Source organism: Notamacropus eugenii, chromosome 2 (genome assembly GCF_028372415.1).
Source record: "Notamacropus eugenii isolate mMacEug1 chromosome 2, mMacEug1.pri_v2, whole genome shotgun sequence".
In the NCBI taxonomy this organism is placed as follows: domain Eukaryota; kingdom Metazoa; phylum Chordata; class Mammalia; order Diprotodontia; family Macropodidae; genus Notamacropus; species Notamacropus eugenii.
Genome location: NC_092873.1, coordinates 382,721,442 through 382,746,858, shown reverse-complemented (window position 1 = coordinate 382,746,858; position 25,417 = coordinate 382,721,442). Strand labels below are relative to the sequence as shown.

The following is a 25,417-nucleotide window of genomic DNA, read 5'->3' as shown; positions in this document are numbered from 1 at the left end:
AAAGGGGTACAGAAAGTTATTTGGCCCTACAGGACAGAAGAGAAGATGGAGACAAAGGCAGAGAGGGATGATAGAAGAGAGAGCAGATTGGTGATAGGGGCAATTAGAATGCTTGGTGTTTTGGGGTGGGGGAGGGGACAAAAGGGGAGAAAATTTGGAAGCCAAAATTTTGTGAAAATGAATGTTAGAAGTTAAATAAATAAATGAAAGACATGGTTGTATCCATACTCCAAGGAAGCATCAGAGGGGGACTTTAATGGAAGTGTTGATAGAAGATTTTAACAGAAAATATAAGATTTAAAAAAAAAAACCCTATCTGTTTAAAATATTTATCACTCTTTTAATTGTGTTTTACTTGTGTGTATTTATTTGCATTGAGTTTTGGTCCTCATGACCACCCCTTCCCTTTTTAGTCATTATAATAACTTTAAAAGTAGCCACTATAAAGGATCAATAGCAAGAAATAAGTTTGCAAAGAAGAACATAGGTGTCACATACAAACCATCCCAAATATCAAAGAGACATGAATTACAAATACTTTACAAATTGTGTCACATATTAACTGAAATTGACATCCTAGTAATAGGAGATGAATCAGGTAAAACCAACTATGTGTTGCTTGTCAAGGTTCTGGTCCTGGGATATGTAAATTTCAGATACTGTCCAGACCCCCACGTCTCCAGACCAGCAGAACAGCAAAAAAGTTTAAAAATTGAGTTATTTGAGAATGACTTTGAAGTTTTACCAGTAGCTTTGAGATGATTTTGGATATGTTAATTAAGTGATCCCAATGTGACCTGTTTGGTCTCTTTTGGTCTGTTGCTCTACACATACCTAAAAGAAATCTGTAATGAGACCTCAAACGCCTCCCTACTCCCACCACTCTTCCATCTTCACAGGTTCCATGCTAGGGAGTGCTCCCCACCCTAATCCATGACTACATAAGTGATATTCTCTGCCTCTCCCCTCAACATCCTCTTCCCCATGCTGCCTTCCTTCACCATCCCATTCCCTGTCCCCATGACTTTGCTTCTATTTTCTTTTCGTCTCTTGCCTCTGCCTTTCTGACCTTTTTGCCCCATTCCATCTACATTTAAATAAAATATAAATACCATCCCATTTTCCACTGTCAATCATAGTCTTTCCTGGCAAGTACCCAAAGAACTGGGTATGCCTGCCCCTATTTCATAATTTTATAAATTGTCAGTTCAATTTGTAATAGTGAAAAGCTAAAAACAGTGCTAGCACAGCACTATAATTTAGTGGAAATTGCAAAGAGTATGAAATGTTTTGTTCTGCTTTCTGTTCAAGCCCTGTGCTAACTGGTTTTCTCCAAGGATCCGTACTGGTTCCACATGACTGCAGTTGTTGTTTCCTTGGAGTTTAGTGAAAAGACAAGACATATTTCCAGTTAGCATAAATCTAGGTTCTTTTTTCCCCCAATTTTGGCTCACTTCTGTTTCCAAAGGACTCAGATACAAAATGTCATCCTAGTTAATGTAGTCATTAACTTCATATACAGGAAGCAAGATGCTTGGGGAACGGTCTAGACAACTATACATCTGTACTTTTTCAAAGCAACTTTCCTTGCTTTCCATGAAATCTCCTCAAGTCTCACTTTCTGCAAGAAATCTTTCCCATTGCTCCTTAAACTTAGTGACCTTCCTCTAAGACTGTCGTCCGTTTATTGTGTCTCTTTTTTGTACTTATTTGTTTGATTATCGTCTTGCCCATTAGACTATGAGGGCCTTTTAAAAAGAGGCGTTTGCTTTGCTTGTTTGTCTTTGTATTTCCAGGTTTAGCTCAATGCCTCACACACAGATGATGTTTGATTTAAAGTCACTAGACAGACTGTTATGAAAGATTACTACTGTAGGATTTTTTTGAGGGCAATGTAAGCATGTAGATAGTTTCGAGAAAAAGGAACAAGAAGAGAGGATGTGGTTTAAAACAGAGTCTAATAAGGCAGCTTGCCTAAAAGATGGGAGAAGATCTGAAATGGAAGAAGGAAAAAGGACTGAGTATCCTCTGAACACAGAAGATATTCTAAGAAGGACACAAAATTAGGATTGGCAAGGTCCATGATTTTCCTGTACATTTCTTCCTTTCTTGCCTTCCTGTTTCACTACCCCTTATCTTGGCCCCATTACCACCCCACCCTCTCTAATCCTCTTGTTTTCTTTAAGTATTTTATGCCCCTCTCTATTACCCATTACCGCATAATTTCCTCTCCTTATTTGCTCAGTGACTATGGAAAAGCAGATCACAGCTCAGAGGATATCTGAAATAAAATGAATAGACCAGTACTCATGCATGAGTTTTGTTATTCCACTCCTATAGTCAGAAATCATGATCCACTCCCGAAAAAGTTATCTTCATCATCACTCAAATTAAGAACTCCAAGGCAATGTCTCAGGTCCCATTTCAAATCAGACCATTAACATTGGTGCCCTATGTCTCACCTTCTGTTCTATTCCAGGGATCTCCCAAATTCTCTGAAAGAAACTTCAATTTCCATATGCTCTGGGGGTGCCTCCATATACCAATGGTCATATGACCTCAATAAAGGGGACCCAGATCATCTCAGTTACACTTCATTCTACTAACCTCATCTTACTTCCTTATACAGGGTGCCTTCAGTCTCCTCTCCACAGGCAGTCCTCCAAACTCTTGTCCCAGTGAACATCATTAATGGACTTTTCTTTTGCCTCTCTCTGTCAGCACTGCTACCAAAGTCTTTGTTAGTAATCTTGTTAACATGACCCTGGTGGGACATCACTATACTACATTTGAAACAAGTCCTTCCACCCAAATTACTTAAGAGAATCCGGTGAGGACTATGAGATCTGGCATAGCTTTGAAGCTCTATGCCCAAGTTGAAAAAATCAGATCATTCATATAGAGAATTTTCTGGCCTCCTCCTCATAGTTCCCCAGGGTCTCATTAAAGACCTGGCAAATAATGGGGACCTTCAATAGAAAAAAAACCCTACCTCAAGTGTCCCTGCTCCCAAATCCCTACTTTCTTACTATAAAGAATGAACATAGAGGTCATTGGGTTGATATTGGTAACCATCACTCTGTTCCCCATTTCCTGTTTCTGCCCCCCAAAAAGAAGTGAATTAGGAGGGATCAAAGACAACTTGGACTAGCAGAAACAAAAGCATCCTTGTATTTATAGACTTATACAAACTTTATATTTATAGAAATGATGGGAAAGGCTAGAGAAGAGAAGGGAATAGGAGCATGTCCACATGCTAGTCACAAATGAACCCCAGAAATATGAGAAAATCCATTCTTTTGACTCAGGAAGCTGAAGAGTTATTTGACTAGGCAACTTTTCATCACTATCTAACTTCATAAAGAATCTAAACTGCAAAACACAAGCTACTTTTCCTGGAAACTGAAGAAGTTCAGCAACAAGAATTTAGTAATTGTAATAAGCTTGGCTGGAGGAAACATTTTTCATACAATGTCCCAAAGAAAATAGAGTTCAAAGAATGCCAAGTACTGTGGACCTGGGGATCTAAGGATGTTCATTCCAGATGATATAGGTAATTGAAGCTACCCTCAATTATTGTTGACTTGCCCAAGGTCACACAAAGAGTAAATGGTAAAGTTGGGATTTGAATCCATGTCCCCTTACTCCAAATCAACACAATGCTATGCTTCCTACCGCAAACTAAATACTTCCATACCTCCTTCATGGCCTTTGGTCCTTGTATGGCCTTGTATGTTATCTACCAGTCAAGGTCCAAACACTCAAAATCTTGCTAAAAACATCATCTCCTCCAAGAAATCTTCTGTAATTTATCTAATACACTTTATTATTTCTTGTTCTTATTCATTTTTAGCTTTGTATATTTTCTTTTATTTAATATGTCACTTCAAGTGTTAATTTTGTAACTTGGCTAGATTGTAAGATCTCTGAGGTCTTGAAATATGTCTTCTATTTATCCATTGACCATAGTCTCTTTAATTAAGTTTATCTAATCAATCCACAATAGCTATTCATTGATTGGTAGAATGAATAAATGAATGAATGAATGAGGGGAGCAGTGGCTATGAAAGTGTCATTATGCAGCTATTGTCTCCTTTCCACTCCTAATTCCACAACTTAGTAAAGTTTCATTATCTTCAACCGCCACTAAGCAGTACCTTAGTGGACAAAGTAGTGAAGACACTCCTGACCAAAGTGAAATTTTCTAGCAAGCTGCATTTCAACAGATGATTCCTATTTCCTCTGCCTCAATTTATTAGTAGAGACTACTTTATATTAACTTCCTTCTCCTGTTGAGAGCACTACCAGCCTCCCAATCACCCAGGCTCACAAACTTGGTGTCATCCTCAAATCTTCATCCTTCTGGTATGAAACCTTGTCAATTCTACCTCCATAACGTATCTCATATCCATGCTTTTCTTCATATTCACACAACTCCTACAATAATTCAGGAGCTCATCACGTCTTTCTTTGACTAACACAGTAATGTTACAATTGATCTCCCTATCTATCTCTAACCTGTTCTCCACAGAGTTGCCAAAATGACATTTCTAAATCACAGATCTGACCAAGTCATTCTCCTACTCCAGAAGCATCAGAATTTGCCTTTTTCTAATAAAATAAATACAAACTACTCTATCTGAAATATAAAGACCTTCCTCATCTGGATTCAACCCATCTTTCCACAGAGATATTGCTGTCAGTCAAGGATGATATGTACAACCTACAAGATACATGGCAACTTTATTTCTGATTTATCCACTCATTAATTCAATATTTTAAGAAACTACAAAATAGCAGTACACGCTATATGACAAGAGACATAAAACATGAAATAAGATATGGTTCTCATTTAGTAAGAGACCATAGATGAGAAGGGAAATGTCTAACTCTTCAGTTCTCTTGATATTACCTAACATTGGCTCTGAGTCAGACTCTTCCCACAAGTGTGTTGGGATTATGTGATTGAAGAAGAGACAGGGTTACAGAAAGGAGAGAAGGTCCTATTAGAAGCCCATATATGCATGACACTCTTTGATTCTCCAACTTTGGTTACATACATTGAGTCCCTAAGGGTACTATGGCTTTCAGTGTCAGAACATTTCACTGATCTCATGTGGGTTACACTCTAAGAAGGACTACTATGATGTGAACACAGCATGAGAGGACACAAAGATAGTTCAATAAAGGGAAAAAATTAAAGATATTTGAAGGATGATCCATAAGGAGGTCAAGACTAAGAGTATTTTAAGTTGTGAATGTGAGAAATTTAAATGGGACATTTCAGACTAGGATAAAATAATCAAAAATATCCAGATAAAACCAGGATTCCTAAAGAAGTGAATTTTTGGAAGGCAACTTATGATAGATAGACAATATCCTGTCATTGGAAAGATGAGCAGTATAGACATTGCATGACTTTGAAATAACTGGGAAATGAATGAGCAAGGGAATGAGTGAACACAGGGTAAAAAAAAATGAGACATTTTCCTGAAGGGACAAGTAAGCAGCTAAAATTGAAGGAAAGAAGAACAAAGGACAATGGATCCTGAGGGGCATCTGGCTTAGTACAGGCTCCCAGAAGATCAGAGAGTCAAGGAAAAGTGGCCTGATTTTGGAGCTGCTGTTACCCTACACTGTACAGACGCTGAATACATACTATGTCTTCTCTAGAATCACCTCAGCATCAGTCCTAAACTGTCTTCTGGGCAGCAGGACCATATTTCCAATTGGATTCAGAACATCCTTATCTGGCTATGCCACTAGTATCTCGAATTCAGTATATCCCAGACTAAACATTTTCCCCATAGAACCATCTCTTACTACTTCAAACTTCACTGTATCTACCTATGGCATCATCAGGCATCTCTCCTTCCATGTTCATATTCTTGAAGCTATCTTTGACTTATCCTCTCACCTGAAATCTCTTTTATTTAGTCAGTTACCTGAACCTGCAGGGCTCTACACTCTATTTCCCCTACCAATATCTGTACTGGGTATCTACAAATGAGTCATAACATCTTCCCACTGGTGTTCTCTGCCTCTTCTAAACAAGTCTGCTATTTATTACCAGAATGATCTTTGTGATAAATAGAATTAATCACACCACTCCTCTTCCCCACAATCTTTAGTGGCTGCCTATTGCCTAACAAAGTTCAAACTCCTCTGCCTAGCATTCATGGTCTTCCACAATCTCACCTCAGCCTACTTTGTGAGCAATATATTGTACTACTTTCCCTCTAGATACTCTATGCTCCAGTCATACTGGACGACTCCATTCCCACCAAACATGCACTGCGGTCTCCTGCCTTTGCACATATCACTTCTTTTGCTCCGAATATCTTTCCATCCCCTCTTCAAAGGTTAAAATACTATTCATTTTAGTTATGCCAAGTCAAAAGCCACTGCCATTGCTGATGCTTGCAGACAGCAAAGGTCCTCTTTTCCTTCCACCTCAGATTCTACACAGTAATTCATTTTGTCACTCTCTCATTCACTTCTGTGGGGCAGCTAGGTGACACAGTGGACAGAGTGTCAGACCTGGAGTCAAGAACACCTAAGTTCAAATCCAGCCTCAGATACTTACTAGTTCTGTGGCACTGGACAAGTCACTTAACCCCCATTTGCCTTAATGATCTCATCTGTAAAATGAGCTACAAAAGAAAATGAAAAACCACTCTAGTTTTCTTTGCCAAGAAAACCCCAAATGGGGCTAGAAAGAGTTAGATGTGACTGAACAACAATCACATTAACTTATATAAGATTCATCCATCTATCTTTTCTCCCTGCCTGATTGTCACATCCAAGGAGATGAAAACTCTGCCTTCTCTAAACTTTATTCTGCTAACATCTTACATAGTCTTCTCCATACTACTGGTATTTAAACAATGTTTATAAATGAATGAATGAATGAGCAATATACCTCCTTTCTTCCAATCTTTCTGTCCTCCTTCTCATCCCTCCTTGTGTGCTATCATCTCTATAATGTCACCCTCTTATCTTCATATTCACCCTTCTCCTTTTCCCCAAATGACTGTACAAGAACTGACCACAGCTCCATGGAGTCCTGCCTGGGTCATCAATGAAATAAATGAAACATCTATCAACCATGATTCCTGTTCTCTTCATGCTAATGCCTAAAATGTCCTCATATGCATTAAGATTTCTAATTCCTTATTAATTAATGTCATCTTCTCCCTTTTCACTTAAGGAACTTCAACTCTCCAAAGTAAAACTCACTTAAGACCCCAACTAAATATATTAGATCCAATAGAAGCTGATGTCCTATGTCCCAAATTATCTCCATTTCTGCACAAGAAGTTCTGATGTTTGATTTCCCACAGCCACCTCTACTTGCCCTCTGCTCATGGAGCCTTGTCATACTCCAGTGACTAGGGTGGTAACTTGAATGTATTGGGTACTTAAGTTTTTGTTGAATTGATTAATTTAAATGGAATATTTCTCAGTCCTATGACCTGACTGAAGGGGAGCCAGTTTCTTTTAGCTCCTCCATTCCCCTGTCCCTATCTCACTTCTTTGCAGAGCGTCCCTTCATGACTTTTTTCAAGCTGCCTTGCCAAAGAACATCTTCAATATTTTTTTCTTTTTTCTCTCAGCTATAGCACTAATACTCTGACCTGTAACTGTGTTATCAATAGCCCTGGGGATTCATTACCACACTGGGCTTGACACAGGTCCTTCCTTTCCTCAATTAGTGAGCAGGCTCCAGTGCAGACAATGCATCTCCAAGTCTCACTGGCCAAATAGATAAAATAGAAGAACTTTTTCAAGAGTCTTAATGGCCTATTAGAGAGTCAAAGATTTCTCGGTACCATAGGTGAAGCAATCCTGTGGCAATCCCTAATCAATCCCTGATCTCCTTTTCCCTCATTTCCTTCCTCTTACCATTTTAGGACAAAGTACTAAGCATCTGGGTTAACCTGTGTCCCTTGATACAACCCCTCTAGTCTGTGACCTTAAATGGAGGAGTGGGGAAGTTTGGGATGTCATAAAGGGGTACATGAAAGACCAATTGACTGATAGAAGTCAAGGATGACAATCATTTATTCATTTACATAGTGTAAAAGCTGGATCTCATAGTTTATCTAATCTAACCTGCATCTGTACAAATATTTTTATATCATCCATAATAAGTAGTCATCTAGCAGCCTCTGTCTGAAGACTTGCAGTGAGGGAGAACTTCCCAAGGCAGGTCACTACAGATGTAAACACTTATAATTATTGAAAATGTTTTTTTGACGTGTATCATTAATATGGACCTCTGTGGCTTCTATCATTACTCCTTGTTCTGCCTTTAAAGACCAAGGTGGAGTGGGGGAAGTAACCCTTCATTCACATGACAGACTAACAAATATTTTATCAGTTTTTTATTCCCTTTAAATCTTTTCTGAGAATATCCATAGTTCCCACAACCAATATAGGCACGGCATATTCTCGAGTCATTTCAACATCTTAACTACCTTCTTTGAGAAATATTTCAGCCTGTCTATTTCGATCTGGCATAATAGAAGAGAGGAGAAAAGGAATTGTGAATCACATACCTTATCAACTATCCATACAAGTTAACTATTAAGACTCTAAACGTGAACTTCCTGTCCAATCTGACATTCTGAGGAGAACCAAACCTCTTTCAATTGTTCTGGACACAATGCTTCTGAATGCAGGTGAAGTTCTCATTGGTTTCTGTTTGGTTTGGTTTGTTGGGGTCTTTCTGCTGCCATATCACACTGCTGACACCTCATTGATTTCCTCTCTTACTTCTGTATTTAATAGTATTGTCCCTCAATGCCAAGACTGAGCTACCAAAGCAAGGATACACACAAAAATCTGAGAATAGATGGTAGAGGAGAGTCAAAGCAACACTGAATTCCGCCTAGAATTTCCTCAAACACCAGGCTCCAAAGCTCATAGTCCTTTTAGCTCTAGTGACTAGGAAATTAGAGTTGATGGGGAGAGAGAAAGAGGAAGGATAAATCCAAAAAAGGAGTGAGGGGAAGGCCAAAGAAGAAGAGAATGAATGAAACTCCCAATGCACTCCAAGGCTATAAAGTTATTTATCTGATGTCTATTTTATTTGAGATTTTTCTCTTAGTTTAATTGGTGCTATACACAATATATCCACCCCTTATGTAGGCATATCAATACCTACTTACTCTCTTCACTAGATCACTCATTTCATGGCCCTCATACTGGTAGTTGTATCTCAGAGAAGAACCAACATTGTATAGCTACACTAAATTCTCTCAGTTTCCTAGTGATAACCATGTGGAGAGGAAATACAATCTCTTTACTCACCACTCTAGCTCCTGAACTCCCACAGATATGTTCCCATTTATACAGGCAGTTGTTCATAATAATGACATTTTTGTATCTAAAATATAACCCTTTATTTAATGAGAAAGCAAAAAAGCAATAACAGTATCAGAGAAACTAAGACATTAAAGCAATTGAATGAATAATAAATATACCACAATCCATATATAAAACTTGGCTGCTTTCTCCCATCAGTAGACTCTCCCATCTGTGGGAGAGAGTGGGCACACACAGGAATTTAGCAACAAGGCATACGAGTAAGGAAAACCCTAGTGCTCAGGGTAGCTCAAACCTCTGAAACCGTAAACTTTAGTGCCATATTTCTTTCTCAAAAACTGTCCAGGAAAGTTGGACTTCTAGTAAAGCTTCTGTGTTGAACAAATATTTTTATTACTAAGCTGAGTTGATGCAAGCCATTCTTGCATCACTTTATTGAGCATAATATCTCAAACTAGTTGATTTCCAAAGTAACTATTTCAGTCGTTGTTACCAGTCTTGTCCTGTAAACAACTAGATCATCAATGGCAGCTGTAATGTACATCACTTCCAACTTCCAACTTAGCTGATGAAGTTCTGAAATCTGTCCTTTCATCTCTCATTCTCTTCTCTTCTCTTTCAAGTTTCAGTTTTGGGATCTTCTTTGCAACTGATCCACCTTAGTTTATGACTAATAGCAAAATTCTCATCTTCTACCTGTAATCACATCAATTATGTTAATCTCAAAATAATACATCATACAACAGTTCTGATTACCATATTTCCCCAGTTTTCTGTAGCTTGTCACCTTCATAGCTCAATAACTATCTCAAAATGGTAAATCTGAGAATAACTATTTCAGCAATTGTTTTCTTAAAACTCAGAGCAGACAACTCAGCAACAAACTTGAAAAGGACAGCATACTCCCAGTTTTAAAGAGCCAGGAGAACTGTATAAGTTGTATTAATAATAAGTTATACTAACATTTAATACTTGTATGAGATTTTTTCATTTCGTAGGTTCCCAAGATGCATCCTCACTACATGAGACTGTGTAAGGAGACTGGAAATTGAACTCTCATATACAAGGGAAGACATTTCAACATAGTGAATGATTGCCTTTCCTTGGAAGAAGGGATATGGACTCTTTACCAAGGAAAGACAAGAAGTTAGTTTTCTTTTCTGTTTTGACTTTTGTTTTTCAGAACACTATCATCACTTACTAATAGTGCTCTTGTGATATTTTAATCCATCTAACCATGGAGTAATACAATCTCTTGACCAACTTTCCTCCCAAAGCTGTGAAAGCTAATTCAAATGGAATGGGGAAAAGTTGTCAGGCTCTATGTCCTCACTAACTATTTTAGTTCTTCAGTATTAATAATGTCATTCTCCCTACACAGATCATGCTAGTGACCCATAAGCAGTAGGAATGTGTTTTGAGTGTGCTTCCAATAATGGGGATGAACTCATAATTATTCATTCCCATGCTTTCACCTTGTCTTCCTTGAAACCAAAGGAGATATAGCTGCACAATTCCTAAGGAAAGATAAAAATGTAGTCTATGATCATGGAACAGAGCAGCCAAGGATCATAGAGATTGATGCCATCTATTCAACCCACTATCTCCTATGATGAGCAAAAACTCCAGTGCAGCCAAGAGTGAACAATGAAAGAATAGAAGAAGGCAAAATTTCTTTCAGAACATAAAAGCTTGAGATTTGTCATCCTTGTCAGGATTGTATTTGTGATAGTGATGATCAGAAATATGATCACTAACATTTGAATATTTTTTAAGAGAAGATTCATGAGTGTCATTGTTCTAAGGTACTCCCATTGAGGAACTACATCTATCAATGCAGATCAGCCCTGGCTCTGAAATTGACATTCTTGGAGTGTTTCTTGGGGAACTGAAGGAATAAAAATGACTTATCCAGGCTCACATAGCTAGTATCCTTGATTCTGTGACTGACTTTCTAACCATTATTCCATGATGTATGCCTTTAAGCATTTACAAAAAACAATTCCCTTATGTAGACTACCACTTTAGATCCTTCCAACAACCTTATGAGGTACTAAAAATATTATCATCCGAATGTTCAAAAATGCAACATGTGAGGACTTTGGATGTGAGGATAGCTTTGTACATTTGGAAAATCAAGACTCAAAGGGAGTAAGAGTTTTGTCCATGGTCACACAACTGTTATTCAACTCATGATGCAAATCTAGTTCTCTCATTACTTTAAACCTCAAAATCTTTTCCTTCTGAAATTAACCAATCCCCCTCCACCACAATTAGTGAGCCTGAATCAGAGACAGAAATCAAATAGAAGAACCTGTTCTTTAATGTTTGGAACACAAGTTCTGACCCAATGCCCGCCACAGAGCTGCCTTGAACTCTTTATTTCTCAGACTATAAATCATGGGATTGAATAATGGAGTTAGAATGGTATAGGACACAGATATCAGAGCATCTTGGCTTGAGGTATAGTTGGTTTTGGGCCTCAAATAGATAAAGGAGGCACAGCCATAGTGGACAGTGACAACAATAAGGTGAGAAGCACAGGTGGAGAAGGCTTTGTACCTGCCCACAATGGAGGGGATCTTTAGTATGGCAGAGATGATACGGACATAGGAGGCCAGAATCAACAGTAAAGGGATGACCAGGACAAAGACACCCAGCATGAAGATGACCATCTGACTAAGGAGAGTGTGGTGGGAAGCCAGCTGGAGGACAGGGGAAATGTCACAGAAGAAGTGATGGAGCTGGTTGGAAGAATGGAAGGGCAAGTGAAATACAAGGGATGTTGTAACCAAGGCAACTGTGAAGCCACAGGCACAGGCTGCAGCTACCAGTCCCATACATGTTCCATGGCCCATCAGCACTGTGTAACGAAGAGGGTTGCAGATGGCCACATAGCGGTCATAGCCCATGGCTGCCAGCAGAAAAGAGTGAGAACAGCCAAGGAAGAGGAAGGTGAGCATCTGAATAGCACAGCCCACAAAAGAGATAGTCTTCCTCTGGGCCAGCAAATCTACTAGCATCTTGGGCACTATGACAAAAGTGTAGCATGTCTCAAATGAGGACAGAATTCCAAGGAAGAAGTACATGGGAGTATGGAGGGCTCGTTCCAACAGGATGGTGGATAGGATCACAGCATTGGTGCCTAGAGTGAATAGGTAGAGGAAAAGGAACACTGCAAACAGTAGCTGCTGAAATTCAGCCAGGGCTGAGAAGCCAAGGAAGACAAATTCACTCACATTTGTCTCGTTGCTTCTCTCCATAGAGAAAGAGTACTTAGAAGATTCAGGAAAAGGGCTAGAGGCAGGAGAATAGGAAGGAGTTCAGAAAGGACATTGAAATATGGGGCTATGGGTAAAGGTGACAGATGTTCCCAGGTGTTTGATTCTAACTCCTGCATTCCTCCTCCAGAGTCTGAAGACAAATCTAATGATGATACAAAGCAGAGTACAAAACCAAGTCACTGGCAGACAATCAGAAGGTTTTATCTGGAAATCTCTTCTTAAGACTGGAATTCAACTGGTCATTTTCTGTAATGTGACCAATCTCTTCATCACATCCTGAAAGTAAAAGAGGTTTTGGTTTAGTAAAGTAGATCTTCAGCATCTCTACATGGGCTATGAACCTTCATAACCAGGCTAGTGAGAATAAACAGGAACACTCTTCTGAACTCCATTGTCCTGTTCAAGAGTAGGCAGGTATAGCCATCCTCAGAAATGTTCTCATAAAAAGCTCCTCTAGGAGTTTGAGGATGGAAGGGCAAAGAAGGAAACATCTGTATTCCTCATAAAGATTTGCACAAAGAAGGAAAACAGTTACGATATCATTAGCCAAAGAGATCCACAGACTTGATGGGAAGAGCCTGGACACATAGACCACAAGTCCAGCAATGCTTTAGATATCACTTAGTTTCTTTGGCCTTTAGTGTCTCCTCTGTATAATGAAGGTTGTCAACTCACCTTGGGGAGCAGGGAGATCCCAGCCAGTACAGATTTTCAAGCAGAGGATGGGTACCACCCTGAAAAACACAGACAATCGAACAATGGGATATTGGGATCCTTTCTAGATCTAACATTCTGTGAACTGCAAGCTCTAAATGGACCATAGACTAAGACATGTTAGGGATGTCATCCTCAGGTCTAATAGTTCTAATTCCCGAAATATCCTTTCTGCATTTTCCAGAAGGGAGGAAGAAAGGAGAGGAAGGAAAAGAAGGGAGGGAAAGAGGGAGTCAACTTCATTGTTGAAAATATCTAGATGCAGCATTAGATGATAAGGAAAATTATCCCCCCTTTGGGGGACTGTTAGGAAACTTCTTAAACAAATCTCAGTTACTTCTTCCTAACTTATGAAATTTCCTTGTTAAAATGTAGTCATTACTCTAATGAAAAAGTAGAAAAAGTATTTACAAGGCAGAGGTAAGTAGGAGTAAGGCAAATATTTGGTTGATTTAGGTTGTCTAAAGGGACGATCTAGCTAATTGAAAAGGGACAAAATCAACTCAAGCAGAAAGAACAGGTTTGGCCACAAACTGATATCTACTGAATAAATTAGAACCCTGTCTGAATCATCTTTCATTTGGGATAATGTTAGCACAGCTCCCATAGTCATTATCACACACACATACACACACACACACACACACACACACACACACACACACACACATCACCACCACCACCACCACCAACCTCTTCTCTTACCTGAATCACTGACACAGATCCTCATTTGAAAGAGTTAGTCCTTCTCTTACACTGTTCATGAGTAGAGGTTTGACCACCATGCTGCCTCAGGACAAACCAAGGTCTTGTCCTCTCAGTCAAGCTTTCCCAATATTTTTCTCCTTACAGCTCTGAAACAGGCAGTGATGTGTTCAGAAGTGTCTCTTTCGTGAACAGAATCCAGACCAAAAGGATGGACATAAAGAGATAAAAAAAAAGAGCAAAAGGAAATTTTCTCTGTTCATGAGAAGAAATGAGACAGGACTAGGAACTATGACCCTAAACAACCTCAATGTAACCAGTCTCCTCCTTCCATCAGTTTCCTCCGTCACTAGCCATGGACAAGAGTCTTGGCAGTTACACTGACCAAACATAGAGTATGGTTCTTTGCTCCTGGCATTGTTTATTAGTCTCCTGGCACTGGAGCTGCTGTTGTAGAGAGGTTTCACAGGGGGTAATTAACAGTCAAGTTTCTCATGGAAAATAGTCACCAATTGTTCATAAATGGGCTCAGTCCTGAGCACCTGGGGAGCAGGGGCCATGAACATCAGCAACCCATGCATCAAATGGAAGGGAAAATCTAAGGAAAGACCCAAGAGACTTGATGCATAGGTACTATATTGCAATGGGAAAATAAATGTTAAGACTGGTTCCTTAACTTTTCTCTAACACTATTGATGCTGGACAAGTTATATATCTCTCTGAGCTTAATTTTCCTCCCCTGTAAAGTCTGGGTAGTATTGCCCACCCTCAGTCTCAGGGTTGTTATGAGAATGGAGGAATTACAGATTTATAGCTGAATTGAACTTTAAAGGTCAGTAGATTGGATTACATAAAGCATTTCTCCAGCACTTACTATGTGTCAAACTGTGGAATAAACTCAGGAAACACAAATAGAAGCCTAAAGATCATCCCTACCCTTAAGAAGCTTACATTCTAATGATGAAGATATAAAAGGGAGCCAAAAAGTGGGGAAGCAATCAAGATGGAAGTCATCTGTAATCAGGAGCTGCCTTGATTAGAGTTAAGCATGGATAACAGGGGGTCTTTCTCAAACAGAGGGTCAGAGGAGGAAAGAACTCACCAAATACAAGAAATAGAAGCTGAAAGGCTGGGGTATGCCTCCAGTGTGAGAAGAAGATGGCTGGGGAGGAAGGAGTTGAAAAGCTGGTGGGAGAACCAGGAGATGACCCTGGAGAATGGTTATCTAATGTAACCCAATTCCTTCAATTTGCAGATGAGGAAACCAAATTTTACAGAGTTTTGGTGGTTGTTCTTTGAAGAGGACCAAAATGGCACCACTATGTTGGAGTTGAGGTACCCTGTGTTTAACTGTGACTGATCAGACCGACAGGAGCATGGAAGGCTCTACCACAGGTCAGGCACAAATAATCCATATGAATATTTGGAGTGGAAAAGTCTCTAAATTTGCACACCTCATGTTTCCTTTAAGCTACTACGATTTTACTTTACTCAGAGCACTGGGCCTTCTTTGATGCAGACATGTCTTACTGGGCCATCCTATGCCAATGTTTTCCACGTCTCATAATCAATTTCAAAGTTCTTCAGAGAGGCCTTGACAGTGTCCTTGTATCACTTCTCCTGACCTTCATGTGAGTACTTGCCTTGTGAGAGTTCTCTGTAAAATAGTCTTTTAGACAAATATACATTTGGCAGTAGAACAACATGGCCAACTCATTGGGATGGCTGTCCCTGCAGTAGAGTTTGAATACTTGGCAGTTCAGTTCACGAGTGGACTTTAGTATCTGGTACCATATCTTGCCACGTGATCTTCAGAATCTTCCTAAGACAATTCACATGGATGGGTTTCCATTTCCTGACATGGGACTGGTACACTGCCCAGGCTTCACAGAGGTACAGAATTTGCCCTAGGATGCACAGGTAGAAGTGGGTAAAGCTGGGATTTGGAGGAGGTCTTCAGATGCCAAATCTAGTCCTCTTACTATTGCAACACATTTCTGCCTTATATCAATTGGGAACAAACCTTAATACTGTAAAGGGTCATCCACACAGGTGCTTCCTGTAGTAAGAAGGACAGTAGCCTCTCTCACTTTCTCATCTTGCACAATTCTTATCCATGCTTTCCCATGAATTCTCTAGAGAAGATCTACCCAGTGTTCTGGAGGCTTTCCTTTAGATCAGAGGATCTTAACTTTCTTTGTGTCATGGATCTCTTTGGCCAAGTATGTGCTGATGAATATTTAACGACCAGCTCCCTGAAGGGAAAAGAGTATGATCCACATAATTTAAAGTTTAGTCTGCATTATTAACATTTCTCTGTCTCTTAAACAATCAAAAAAATAATCAATCAAACCTGATTTTTAGTAATTGCTAATTTCTGTGGGACAAAAGCTCACCCTGAAATTTTAATGACTGGCTTTTATAAGTTTGTTCAAACCTTCTCCAGGTTTTGACAGTCTGGTGAAACCTAGGGACCACTTCTCAGAAAAATATTTTAAAATAATTTAAAGAAATGTTAAGATTCAGTTAGAGGTTAGCAAAAATAAAGAAGTAATTTGAAATCTATCCAGAGACTCCTTAGAAGGTCATGGATTCCAGGTTTATAGTCCATGCTCTTAATCTTTTTTGTATTCTGTGTGTACCAGTGCATAATTTGGCCATCCATTTTTGAATCAATTGTTCTCATCACATGACTAGACCACTTCCTTTTCCTCTCAATCACTTCCTTGATTATATCTCCTATTTCACTCCTTTTTGCACGAGCTATAATTGATTTGAAAAAATGTTTTTGTTTTTGTTTTACAGGAGATGGTGAGTTTCCTTTTGTCTTATCTAGATACAAGTTTGATATGCTCTGGAATGTTACATGTTGGCAAGGGAAAGGGAGAAAGCACATGATGTGGAGTTTTAATTGGTGTAGTCTTCGCCCTAAACAGAGAGAACTGCATACTTGCTTGCAAAACTGAATTTAGAGGCTGGATTTTCTTCAGGTTTCTTTGGCTCAGATGCAGATTTTGTGTCTTGATCTTTTCTGCCATTTTTCCTATCAGATTCCTTCTGATGGTCTTTGTTTCATCAAGTCCACTGGACCATAGTTGGAGTTCCCACTTTGACCTTTCAGCACACTCACCCCATCTACTTTATTCTCATCTTTCCTTGAAATGTTAGCTGGTCTTTCCTTAGACTGCTAGGATAACTCTATCACTTGTGGGAGACTGCTGCTCTGAAACATCTGAGCTCTGAGATGCAGCAGTAAGTACCCTGGCATACACAGGAGGACCTGCTGCACAGGTTCTTAGATCTGCTTTCCTAAAAGGAAAGCAACTTGTGAGAGGTCAACAATCACTTTAATCAAACACATGTACCATCAGAGAAAATACAAGCAGGACCAACAGACAGGGCTTCCAACTCTCTGACCATAGGCAATGCATACATCATTACCAGAGAGAAAAAGCGCCAACATCTGAGTTTTCAAAGCTGGGGAATGGGGGAGCTTCATAGAATGGCTGCCCAGAGTTTCATCTGGCACACATACCTTCTTCCCAAAAATAAGCCCCAAAGCAAAACCGCACCTCAGAGTATATACATACTCTTTTCAGAGCCTGAAGACACAATACCTCATGACCCAGTGTATCACCAGCAATCAGCAAAATGTGTAGGGCCCCACACAAAAAAAGCCTCCCCCAATCAAGCTTCCCTCAATAAGAAGATTTTTAACTCCCATTACATGAGATCAAGCAGGAGGATTAGAGCTTCATTTCACCCAAACATTTTCTTTTGGTGGGGATGCCTGCATCACCCTTAAGGGAAGATGATTTGGTTTAGAAGATTTGGAAGCCAAAGACCGAGATTCCTTTTCCTTGTAAAATGTTTTACTTTCTAGGGATTTCTTGCTCACCCTCCTTCATATGTCTCTGCCAGATAGAGCTGCATTTCCAGTCTGTGAAGACTTACTTCCTGTCCTTGACCATTCCTTAGTTTCCTCACTTTGCCAACTTCAGAGTGTCTTCAGGGTCTTCTTTCTAACGCTGATGCTACAGTTTCTCTTGCTCTTTTTGTAGTCATTCCCTAGAAGCTGTATTCACTGGCTTTGCTCCTCCAACGATGGAGGCAACTCAGCTAAACTATGAGGTGCTAGCTAATGAATCTTCACCTTTGGGTGATTCGGTTTGGATCTTGGTGGGTGTCAGAGGGGGTAGAGGGGAAGGAACCTCTGTCTTCACATCTAAAATCATCTCTTGAGTTCCATGACTGATCATCTCATCTATTCTATCTGTCTTCATAGTGATCTTCTCCTCTGTAGTCATCATTCCACTGGTACCCACTACCAAATGCTCTTTGGTCACTGCCTATCATAGAATCAAAGCTTCTCTCATAAGTCTCTGCCACCCATCATCCTATCAATCCCAGCCTCAAAGTCAGTCTATGCCGCATGGTGGACTATCACCGTACCAGTCTGAATCATAATGATCATGATACATGTCCCTAAAACTGTCATCAACCCTTCAAGGAGGGTAGTCATGAAAGCTGTCTATGGCAGGGCAAGTCCTCCAGTTTGTGTTGGTTTTGTCAGAATCCTGATTTCAATCCCAATCACAGCCAAAGGAATGATTATATCAGTCTTTATCCTGTACTTGATCAGCAACATCTGCTTGTATTCTTCTGTTGCCTACAGACTTTTCATCCTGACTCAAAGCAGTGAGTCCAAGTCCTCCAACTCAGTGTAACCAAAACTTTTCAGCCTTTCTGGATTGCTGGGTTCCTGTGGCAAATATACTGCGCTGGTATGCAGTTCTCTAAACAACTCCTTGATAAAATCCTCTGGAACATCATAGGCCAGGTTCCCTAGAAAAGCAATGTAGGGTGGCAACTTGAAAAGATGGTTCTGGGTAATATTGGGTTCCCAAGCAGCCCATGAAGCAGTGAGATGGATGTAATGGTCAATTGGAGGTACCCTATATATGTTGTCCTCATTACCGTGCCAAGTGGTAGAATCATCTCCTTCTAGGTCATCAGTGTCATGAACCCAGCTGATGAGTTTGGGGATAAAGGTGTTTACTCTACCACCAGTGCCATGACCTTTGGCAAGGAAGTCTGTCATGATTACTTCCCCTTCTTATTGTTCTGAAGCTATGTTGTTGGTAAAGGGAACAAGAACACCAAAAATATTTTTAAATAAAGACTTGTATGAAATAACAAAGAGTGAAATAAACAGAACCAAGATAACATTGTATAAAGTAACAATAATAATGCTTTAAGAACAACTTTGAGTGAATAAAACATGTTAACTATTATAAATATCCAAATAAACTATGATAGACGTAGGAAGAAGCCATCTGCATCCAGAGAAAGAAATGATAAATAGAAATGAGATAGAATAAGGTGATTTTACATATACATATATATTTGTGTTTAATGGTAACCATCTCTGGAGAGAGGAGAAAAAAGGGGAAAAAAGAAATTTGCATTATATATTGAAAAGGCATAGCAAGTTGTATATAATAGATTTTCAGTTTCTTGTACAATTATCTTATTTTATTATGCTATGTTACAGAAATGCTTGTTTTATTCCATAAATTAAAAATAAAATAATGCTTAATGTAAAACTTTATGCAAATGTAAAGTATTGATATTCATCATGAGGGAAAGCAATTTATTACCAAAATGTCATTAAAAGCTAGTCTACACTAGGAAATTATCAAAATAATTCCAATTCCACAAAATGGTCCCAACTGACCCAGAATAAACTAGGTAACTGAGCCCAGTCCTGGATCCACACTCAAAACTGACTCCTTCAGATAGGTCAAAACCTAGAGATTGTAAGGTAAGGATCATTATGAATGAATGAGAACTGGACTAGGAATCAGGAGACCTAAAATGGATTCCTAAATTGTCTATTAACCAGTTTTGTGACTTAGGGTAAGTTATTTCACCTGTCTGGAGCCTTGGTTTTCTCATCTACAAATTGAGATAGTTTGACCACAATACTTCGAAGTGTCTCTTCCAGCTCTTCATGTAACAATCCCCAAATCTATGGATACTGGATAGATAGAACCCTGAGCTCTAGGAAGGCAGAGGATAGGAAGGGATATGGGCACTATCACCACATGGACAGAAATTCCCAACTTCTGCCCCAATGAAATTGTTGAGTGTGAGCTATAAAAGAGTAGGAACTGAGACTTTATAACACTAAACTAAAGGAGGGAGATTAAGAAATTAATGTTGCATTTGTTCGTTTCATTTTATCTAAAGGACAAAATTCATCTCTAAATTGATTTCATCCTCACATCTAAAGAGGGTTTATTTCTCAGAATATCTTCTTTTCATTCCTCTAACAATGACTCATTGAGACAGTTCAATGAGTTCAACTTGATTTCTTTGATGACTAGTCTTCCAATGATAGAACTGGTAAGAGAATCAAGAAAGGGATGTGGTCCCTGCAATTTTAGGACACAAGTTTTGCCCCATTGCTCGCCAAAGAGCTGCTTTGAACTCCTTGTTTCTCAAACTGTAAATCATGGGATTGAATAACGGGGTTAGAATGGTATAAGACACAGATATCAGAGCATCTTGGCTTGAGGTATAATTGGTCTTGGGCCTCAAATAGATAAAGGAGGCACAACCATAGTGAACAGTGACAACAATAAGATGAGAAGCACAGGTGGAGAAGGCTTTGTACCTGCCCACAGTAGAGGGAATCTTGAGGATGGCAGAGATGATATGGATATAGGAAACCAGGATTAAGAGTAGAGGAATGACTAGGACCAAGACACTAAGCATGAAGATGATCATCTGACTGAGACTGGTATGGTGAGAGGCCAGCTTAAGAACAGGAGAGATGTCACAGAAGAAGTGATGGAGCTGGTTGGAGGAGTGGAAGGGCAAGTGAAACACAAGAGTGGTGATGATCAAGGCAACAGTAAATCCACAGGCACAGGCTGCAGCCACTAGTCCCACACAAGTGCCATGACTCATCAACACTGTATAGCGTAGGGGATTGCAGATGGCCACATAGCGGTCATAGCCCATGGCTGCCAGCAGGAAAGAGTGGGAACAACCAAGGAAGAGGAAGGTGAGCATCTGGACAACACAGCCCAAAAAGGAAATTGTTTTCTTCTGGGACAGCAGATCTACTAGCATCTTGGGAACAATGACAAAGGTGTAGCAGGTCTCAAAACAAGACAGTATTCCAAGGAAGAAATACATGGGAGTATGGAGGGCTCGCTCCAGCAGGATAGTAGACAAGATCACAGCATTGGTGCCCAGAGTGAACAAGTAGAGGAGAAGGAACAACACAAACAGCAGCCGCTGAAATTCAGCCAGGGCTGAGAAGCCAAGAAAGACAAATTCACTCACAGCTGTCTCATTGGTCTTCTCCATAGAAGAAAGATCTTCAGGGTGAGTAAAGGAAAAACAGGCCTTCCAGGGGCTAGAAACTTCAATCCAAAATATTAAGCTTCTTTTCCACCTCTGTAATATCTCATTCGTGAAGTTGAAAAAGAGCCTAAAGACAAGCATTTCTTCTCACTAGCTGTCTAACCTTCATTGTGTGTTTCCTTGCCTTCTCATTTAGCTCATTCCTTATTCCTGTGGCTATTTAATTCTTTCTCACTTGCCTTGGTCTCCTCCTAGATAAAGTTCCTCTTCTTAAGGCTCAAGTCCTTTAGTTCCACCACTCCTGCCCAGTGGTCTTCCTTGCTTCTTTTATCATAATCTTCAAGCTTCAACAACTACTCCTCAGTTCTGTCTCATATGTCCAGCACCCTCATTCTCTCTTTCTATATCCTATTCTTAATTACCTCATCCTTAATCCACCAGACATTTGTTCATCCAAAGGTTTCATTATGGGGTTGAGGTGATATAGAGTTGTCAAAGCCTATGGCAGCAGAACACAACATTTGTCACATGTTCTATATATAGGGTAACTGACAGCTATTTCATTTAGCTGACTCAACAGTGACTAGTTACCGAGAGGTTAATCAAACCATCTGGCTAGTATACTAAACATAGATTCAAAAGATCAAATTCTGCCCCAGATATTTACCATGTGTACCTGACTACTTTAGCTAGCCTTTGTAAGCCTCCATTTCCTCATCTTAAAAATGGAAATAAAACTCTAATGCTTGTTACCAACATGACAGTTATAATAAGAAAAAAGTGTTTCAGAAATCTTGCAGAACTCTAAATGCAAGTGATTTTATTTACCAAGAGGTATGTTGGTTCCAGTTTAATGGAAATAGGCAGGGAAAAATCAAATAATGTAACTACTTCAGGGGGATTCATTATTCACAGAAATTTTGACCTAGCTATATCTCTTCTATATATAGGGCAAGGATATTATGAAGCCTTTTCTGTGGATCTCTGGCAGAGGATATAGGAATATCGCATCATTTTCATTGTTTTTCTGGAATCTTCTTCATTGTTTAATTGTGTTTGTTCCTCTCCCTGTGATTCCTTGAAAATCTGTAAAATAAAAGATAACACACTATGACTTTCAGAAGGATAAAAAAATAAAGATGTATTCATTCAGTATAGTCACTAACTGGTATAGACGTGGCTGATGAGCTAACACCCAAGAAGGGATAGAGAGAAAAGTTGCACAAGTCAAATTATCTTCCATTCAATCTATCAACTAGGAACTAAATCCAAAAACACCTCCCCATAGCCTGTCTGTTAAGGAAGGATAAGAGAGACAGAAAGAGAGACAGAGAGAAAGACAGAAAGAGGCAGACGGAGAGACAGAGAAAGAGAAATCTTATATCTAAGCCTAGTTCCAACCCCAACTACCTCAAACTGCAAAAAAAAAAAAAAGTATTGAATAAAGTAATGAAAACAGTAAGAAGAGAAAAAAAAGGAGACATTTTCCCAAAAAGATCTGTCTAATCTTCTTTCACTTTACTGAACTCAACATGGTACTCCATCTTCATACTCTATGCCAATGTAATGACTGTCTTGTCATGACTGTAGTATTCTTATTGGGGTTGAAAGGGAAATGAGAAACCACAAGTGTACATTACTGGTCCATCCTATCTACTTTAGCTCAGTGCCCAGTGCTTCTTGATTGCCTCAGCAGATGTAGTCCAAATATATATACATATATATGTATATATATATATGTATGTATATATATGCATGTATATATATATATATATATACATGATTACCTCTGAGTCTCCTCTCCTCAGTGATTTAGTCAAATATTACATATATGCACTCTCGCACACACACACACACACACACACACACACACACAAACACACACCATGAAAGAAAGGCCATTGAACACTCACCCAGCTCTAGTAGTCTGAACAATAGAAAGTAGAATCAATGAGTGGCAGAGACGTAGAAGTGTGGATCTTCATCTAACATAATAAGGAACAGGAGAGAAAAGTCTTCCAGAAAGTGACAAGTCAAGGGACTGACAAACAGGAGAATAGGGGACAACCTGGAAAAGGGTACAATACAACAAAACAATGCTATAGAAAGAAGGAAGACAATTTGAAAATCCCCAGTTGGGGCAAGATATTATTGGGGACTGACAAAGATGATAATGGAATAACTGGGAGAAAATAGCAAACAAACTCCTGAATGACTCAAAAAGTAAACTTTAAAACTAAAAGAAATAAGGATGGAAATCATGGTCAAAGTCACAACTTTCAAAGATGGTTTTTAATGCAAGAAAGTGGGCATTTAAAGAGTGTGACAAAGATAATTTCCAATAACATATAAAAGAGGAATAGAAGATTTGAAGTTCAGCATGAAAAAGTAAAAGAAAACTAGCAGAAAAATTTTAAAAAGAACACAGTTTTGAAAGAACACATAACATTTTTTCAAGTTAGAACTATTGACTTTGATGACAAAATTCACAGAAGGATTCAAGGATCATTGGTCTCCTGGTAAAACATGATGAAATAAGAGGTTTGAGACTGCCAACAATAATATTCACCACTTCTGCAAAAAAAAAAAAAAATCCAGAAGTATTTGGAATAGAGGAAAAACTAAAATTCAACTAACTATAATCCATGAGACACCAAAAACACTCCAATGATCCAAAATTTAACTCACAAAGAAATATAGTAACAAAATCTCTGAATATAAATATCAACCAACATACCTTTCAGGTAACCAGAAGAGAACCCTCTAGATTTCAGAAAAGCAGTAAAAATCTTGTTGATAGTTCCTTCTTTATGAGAAATCAAGGAGATCATTGGAATATGATGTTCTAAAGAAAAAAGATCAGTTTGTACTACCAAATAACATTCTACAAAACTGAGTTTAATCATCAATGGGGGAAAAAGGCAAAACTAAACTGCTTGCCTACTCAAGAAGTGAAGTGGGATGGGAAGGAAGGAGAGAATTTGGAACTCAAAAATTTTTTAAATGGTTGCTAAAATTGTACATGTAATTGGGAAATCTTTAAAGAAATTATTTAAAATGTTTTTAAAAAGGTAGGCTTCCAACAAAAGGAAATATTTTTAACATTTTCCTCAAAAGAAACTAGAGATAAGCAAAAAATTTGATACTTATTATAAGAATAAGTAATAAATAAACATACGAAAAATAAATGAGCATAGTTAGGGACAGGAGGGAAGCAAAACAATCAAATCAGTCCTGTCATGATTCCAGTACTAAGACAAAGATTTTGAAAACCAAACATCATTTGAAGGTCAGTGAAATAACAAAAAAAAAGAGCATTTACAGAGGAAGAGAATCTAAGGCACAAAAGATCTTAGAGAGTCAAAAGAATTGGGAAGAAGAAAAGAAGAAGAATTGAATGACTACACATTAGATTAAAAACCACATCCCTTATAAGGAAATCAAAAACTGGTTCCATGAAAAAAAATACAGAAGAATGTTGCTTGGGTGGGAAGAGAGGGTGGGGGAAAGGGCAGGATCCAGATATAAACTCCCGCATAAGGCAAAAACGATTATTGTTTTGATTTTTTAGTTTCACTAAAAGAAACTCTTCTAGAGGGGAAAATGTCTTAGAAAAAGAAAGAAATAGTATTGGGGATGGGACATGGATCTAGAATAGGGAAGAAGAGATAATACTAGCTATGAAAGAGATCACTCTTGGAGTTTCATGACATAACTTTCTAGGCACAGGGTGTATGAAAGAGAGCACACAATGGGTTTCATTCAAAGCAGGAGAGACTTTGGAAAATCAATGTCTCCCAGCAGGTGTTATAGTTCTCAGGACCACTTGCCACCCCAAGGTATGGAATACCTGGGCTCCAGGGGTGTCTGGTGTAAAGGACAGGTGAATAAACAGACAAGGGTCCAAAGATGGGATTGACTTGCATTAGGATGGGCAGGTGGTAAATGAAAAGATATAGAGTAGGACTGAAATCCTCAAAATAAAATATAGAGTGCCTTCTACCACC

The 25,417-nt window shown here is 38.9% G+C and overlaps 2 protein-coding genes, 1 long non-coding RNA gene and 1 pseudogene across 3 annotated transcripts in view; all 4 read right to left on the bottom strand.

The window, feature by feature from the left end:
- The window catches only part of LOC140528982 (uncharacterized), a 206,795-nt gene extending 198,146 nt beyond the window's left edge, over positions 1-8,649 (bottom strand). The window contains exon 1 of the long non-coding RNA XR_011975380.1: positions 8,562-8,649. This is a non-coding gene — a long non-coding RNA (uncharacterized lncRNA). The remainder of the gene's footprint in view (positions 1-8,561) is intronic.
- Positions 8,650-11,651: 3,002 nt separating this feature from the next.
- LOC140523096 (olfactory receptor 10K1-like) lies at positions 11,652-12,593 on the bottom strand. The gene has a single exon (XM_072638154.1). It carries the CDS (start codon positions 12,591-12,593, stop codon positions 11,652-11,654), a length of 942 nt encoding a protein of 313 aa, XP_072494255.1.
- A 4,368-nt stretch (positions 12,594-16,961) lies between these two features.
- LOC140524067 (eukaryotic translation initiation factor 4B-like) lies at positions 16,962-19,134 on the bottom strand (annotated as a pseudogene).
- A 1,316-nt stretch (positions 19,135-20,450) lies between these two features.
- On the bottom strand, positions 20,451-21,443 carry LOC140524066 (olfactory receptor 10K1-like). Its single transcript, XM_072638572.1, has one exon. The coding sequence runs from the start codon at positions 21,411-21,413 to the stop codon at positions 20,451-20,453; it is 963 nt and encodes a 320-aa protein (XP_072494673.1). The 5' UTR covers positions 21,414-21,443.
- Positions 21,444-25,417: the final 3,974 nt, after the last annotated feature.

Excerpts from the sequence above, each read along its gene's own strand:
- LOC140523096 (XM_072638154.1), bottom strand. The coding sequence starts at position 12,593 with ATGGAGAGAAGCAACGAGACAAATGTGAGTGAATTTGTCTTCCTTGGC.
- LOC140524066 (XM_072638572.1), bottom strand. The coding sequence starts at position 21,413 with ATGGAGAAGACCAATGAGACAGCTGTGAGTGAATTTGTCTTTCTTGGC.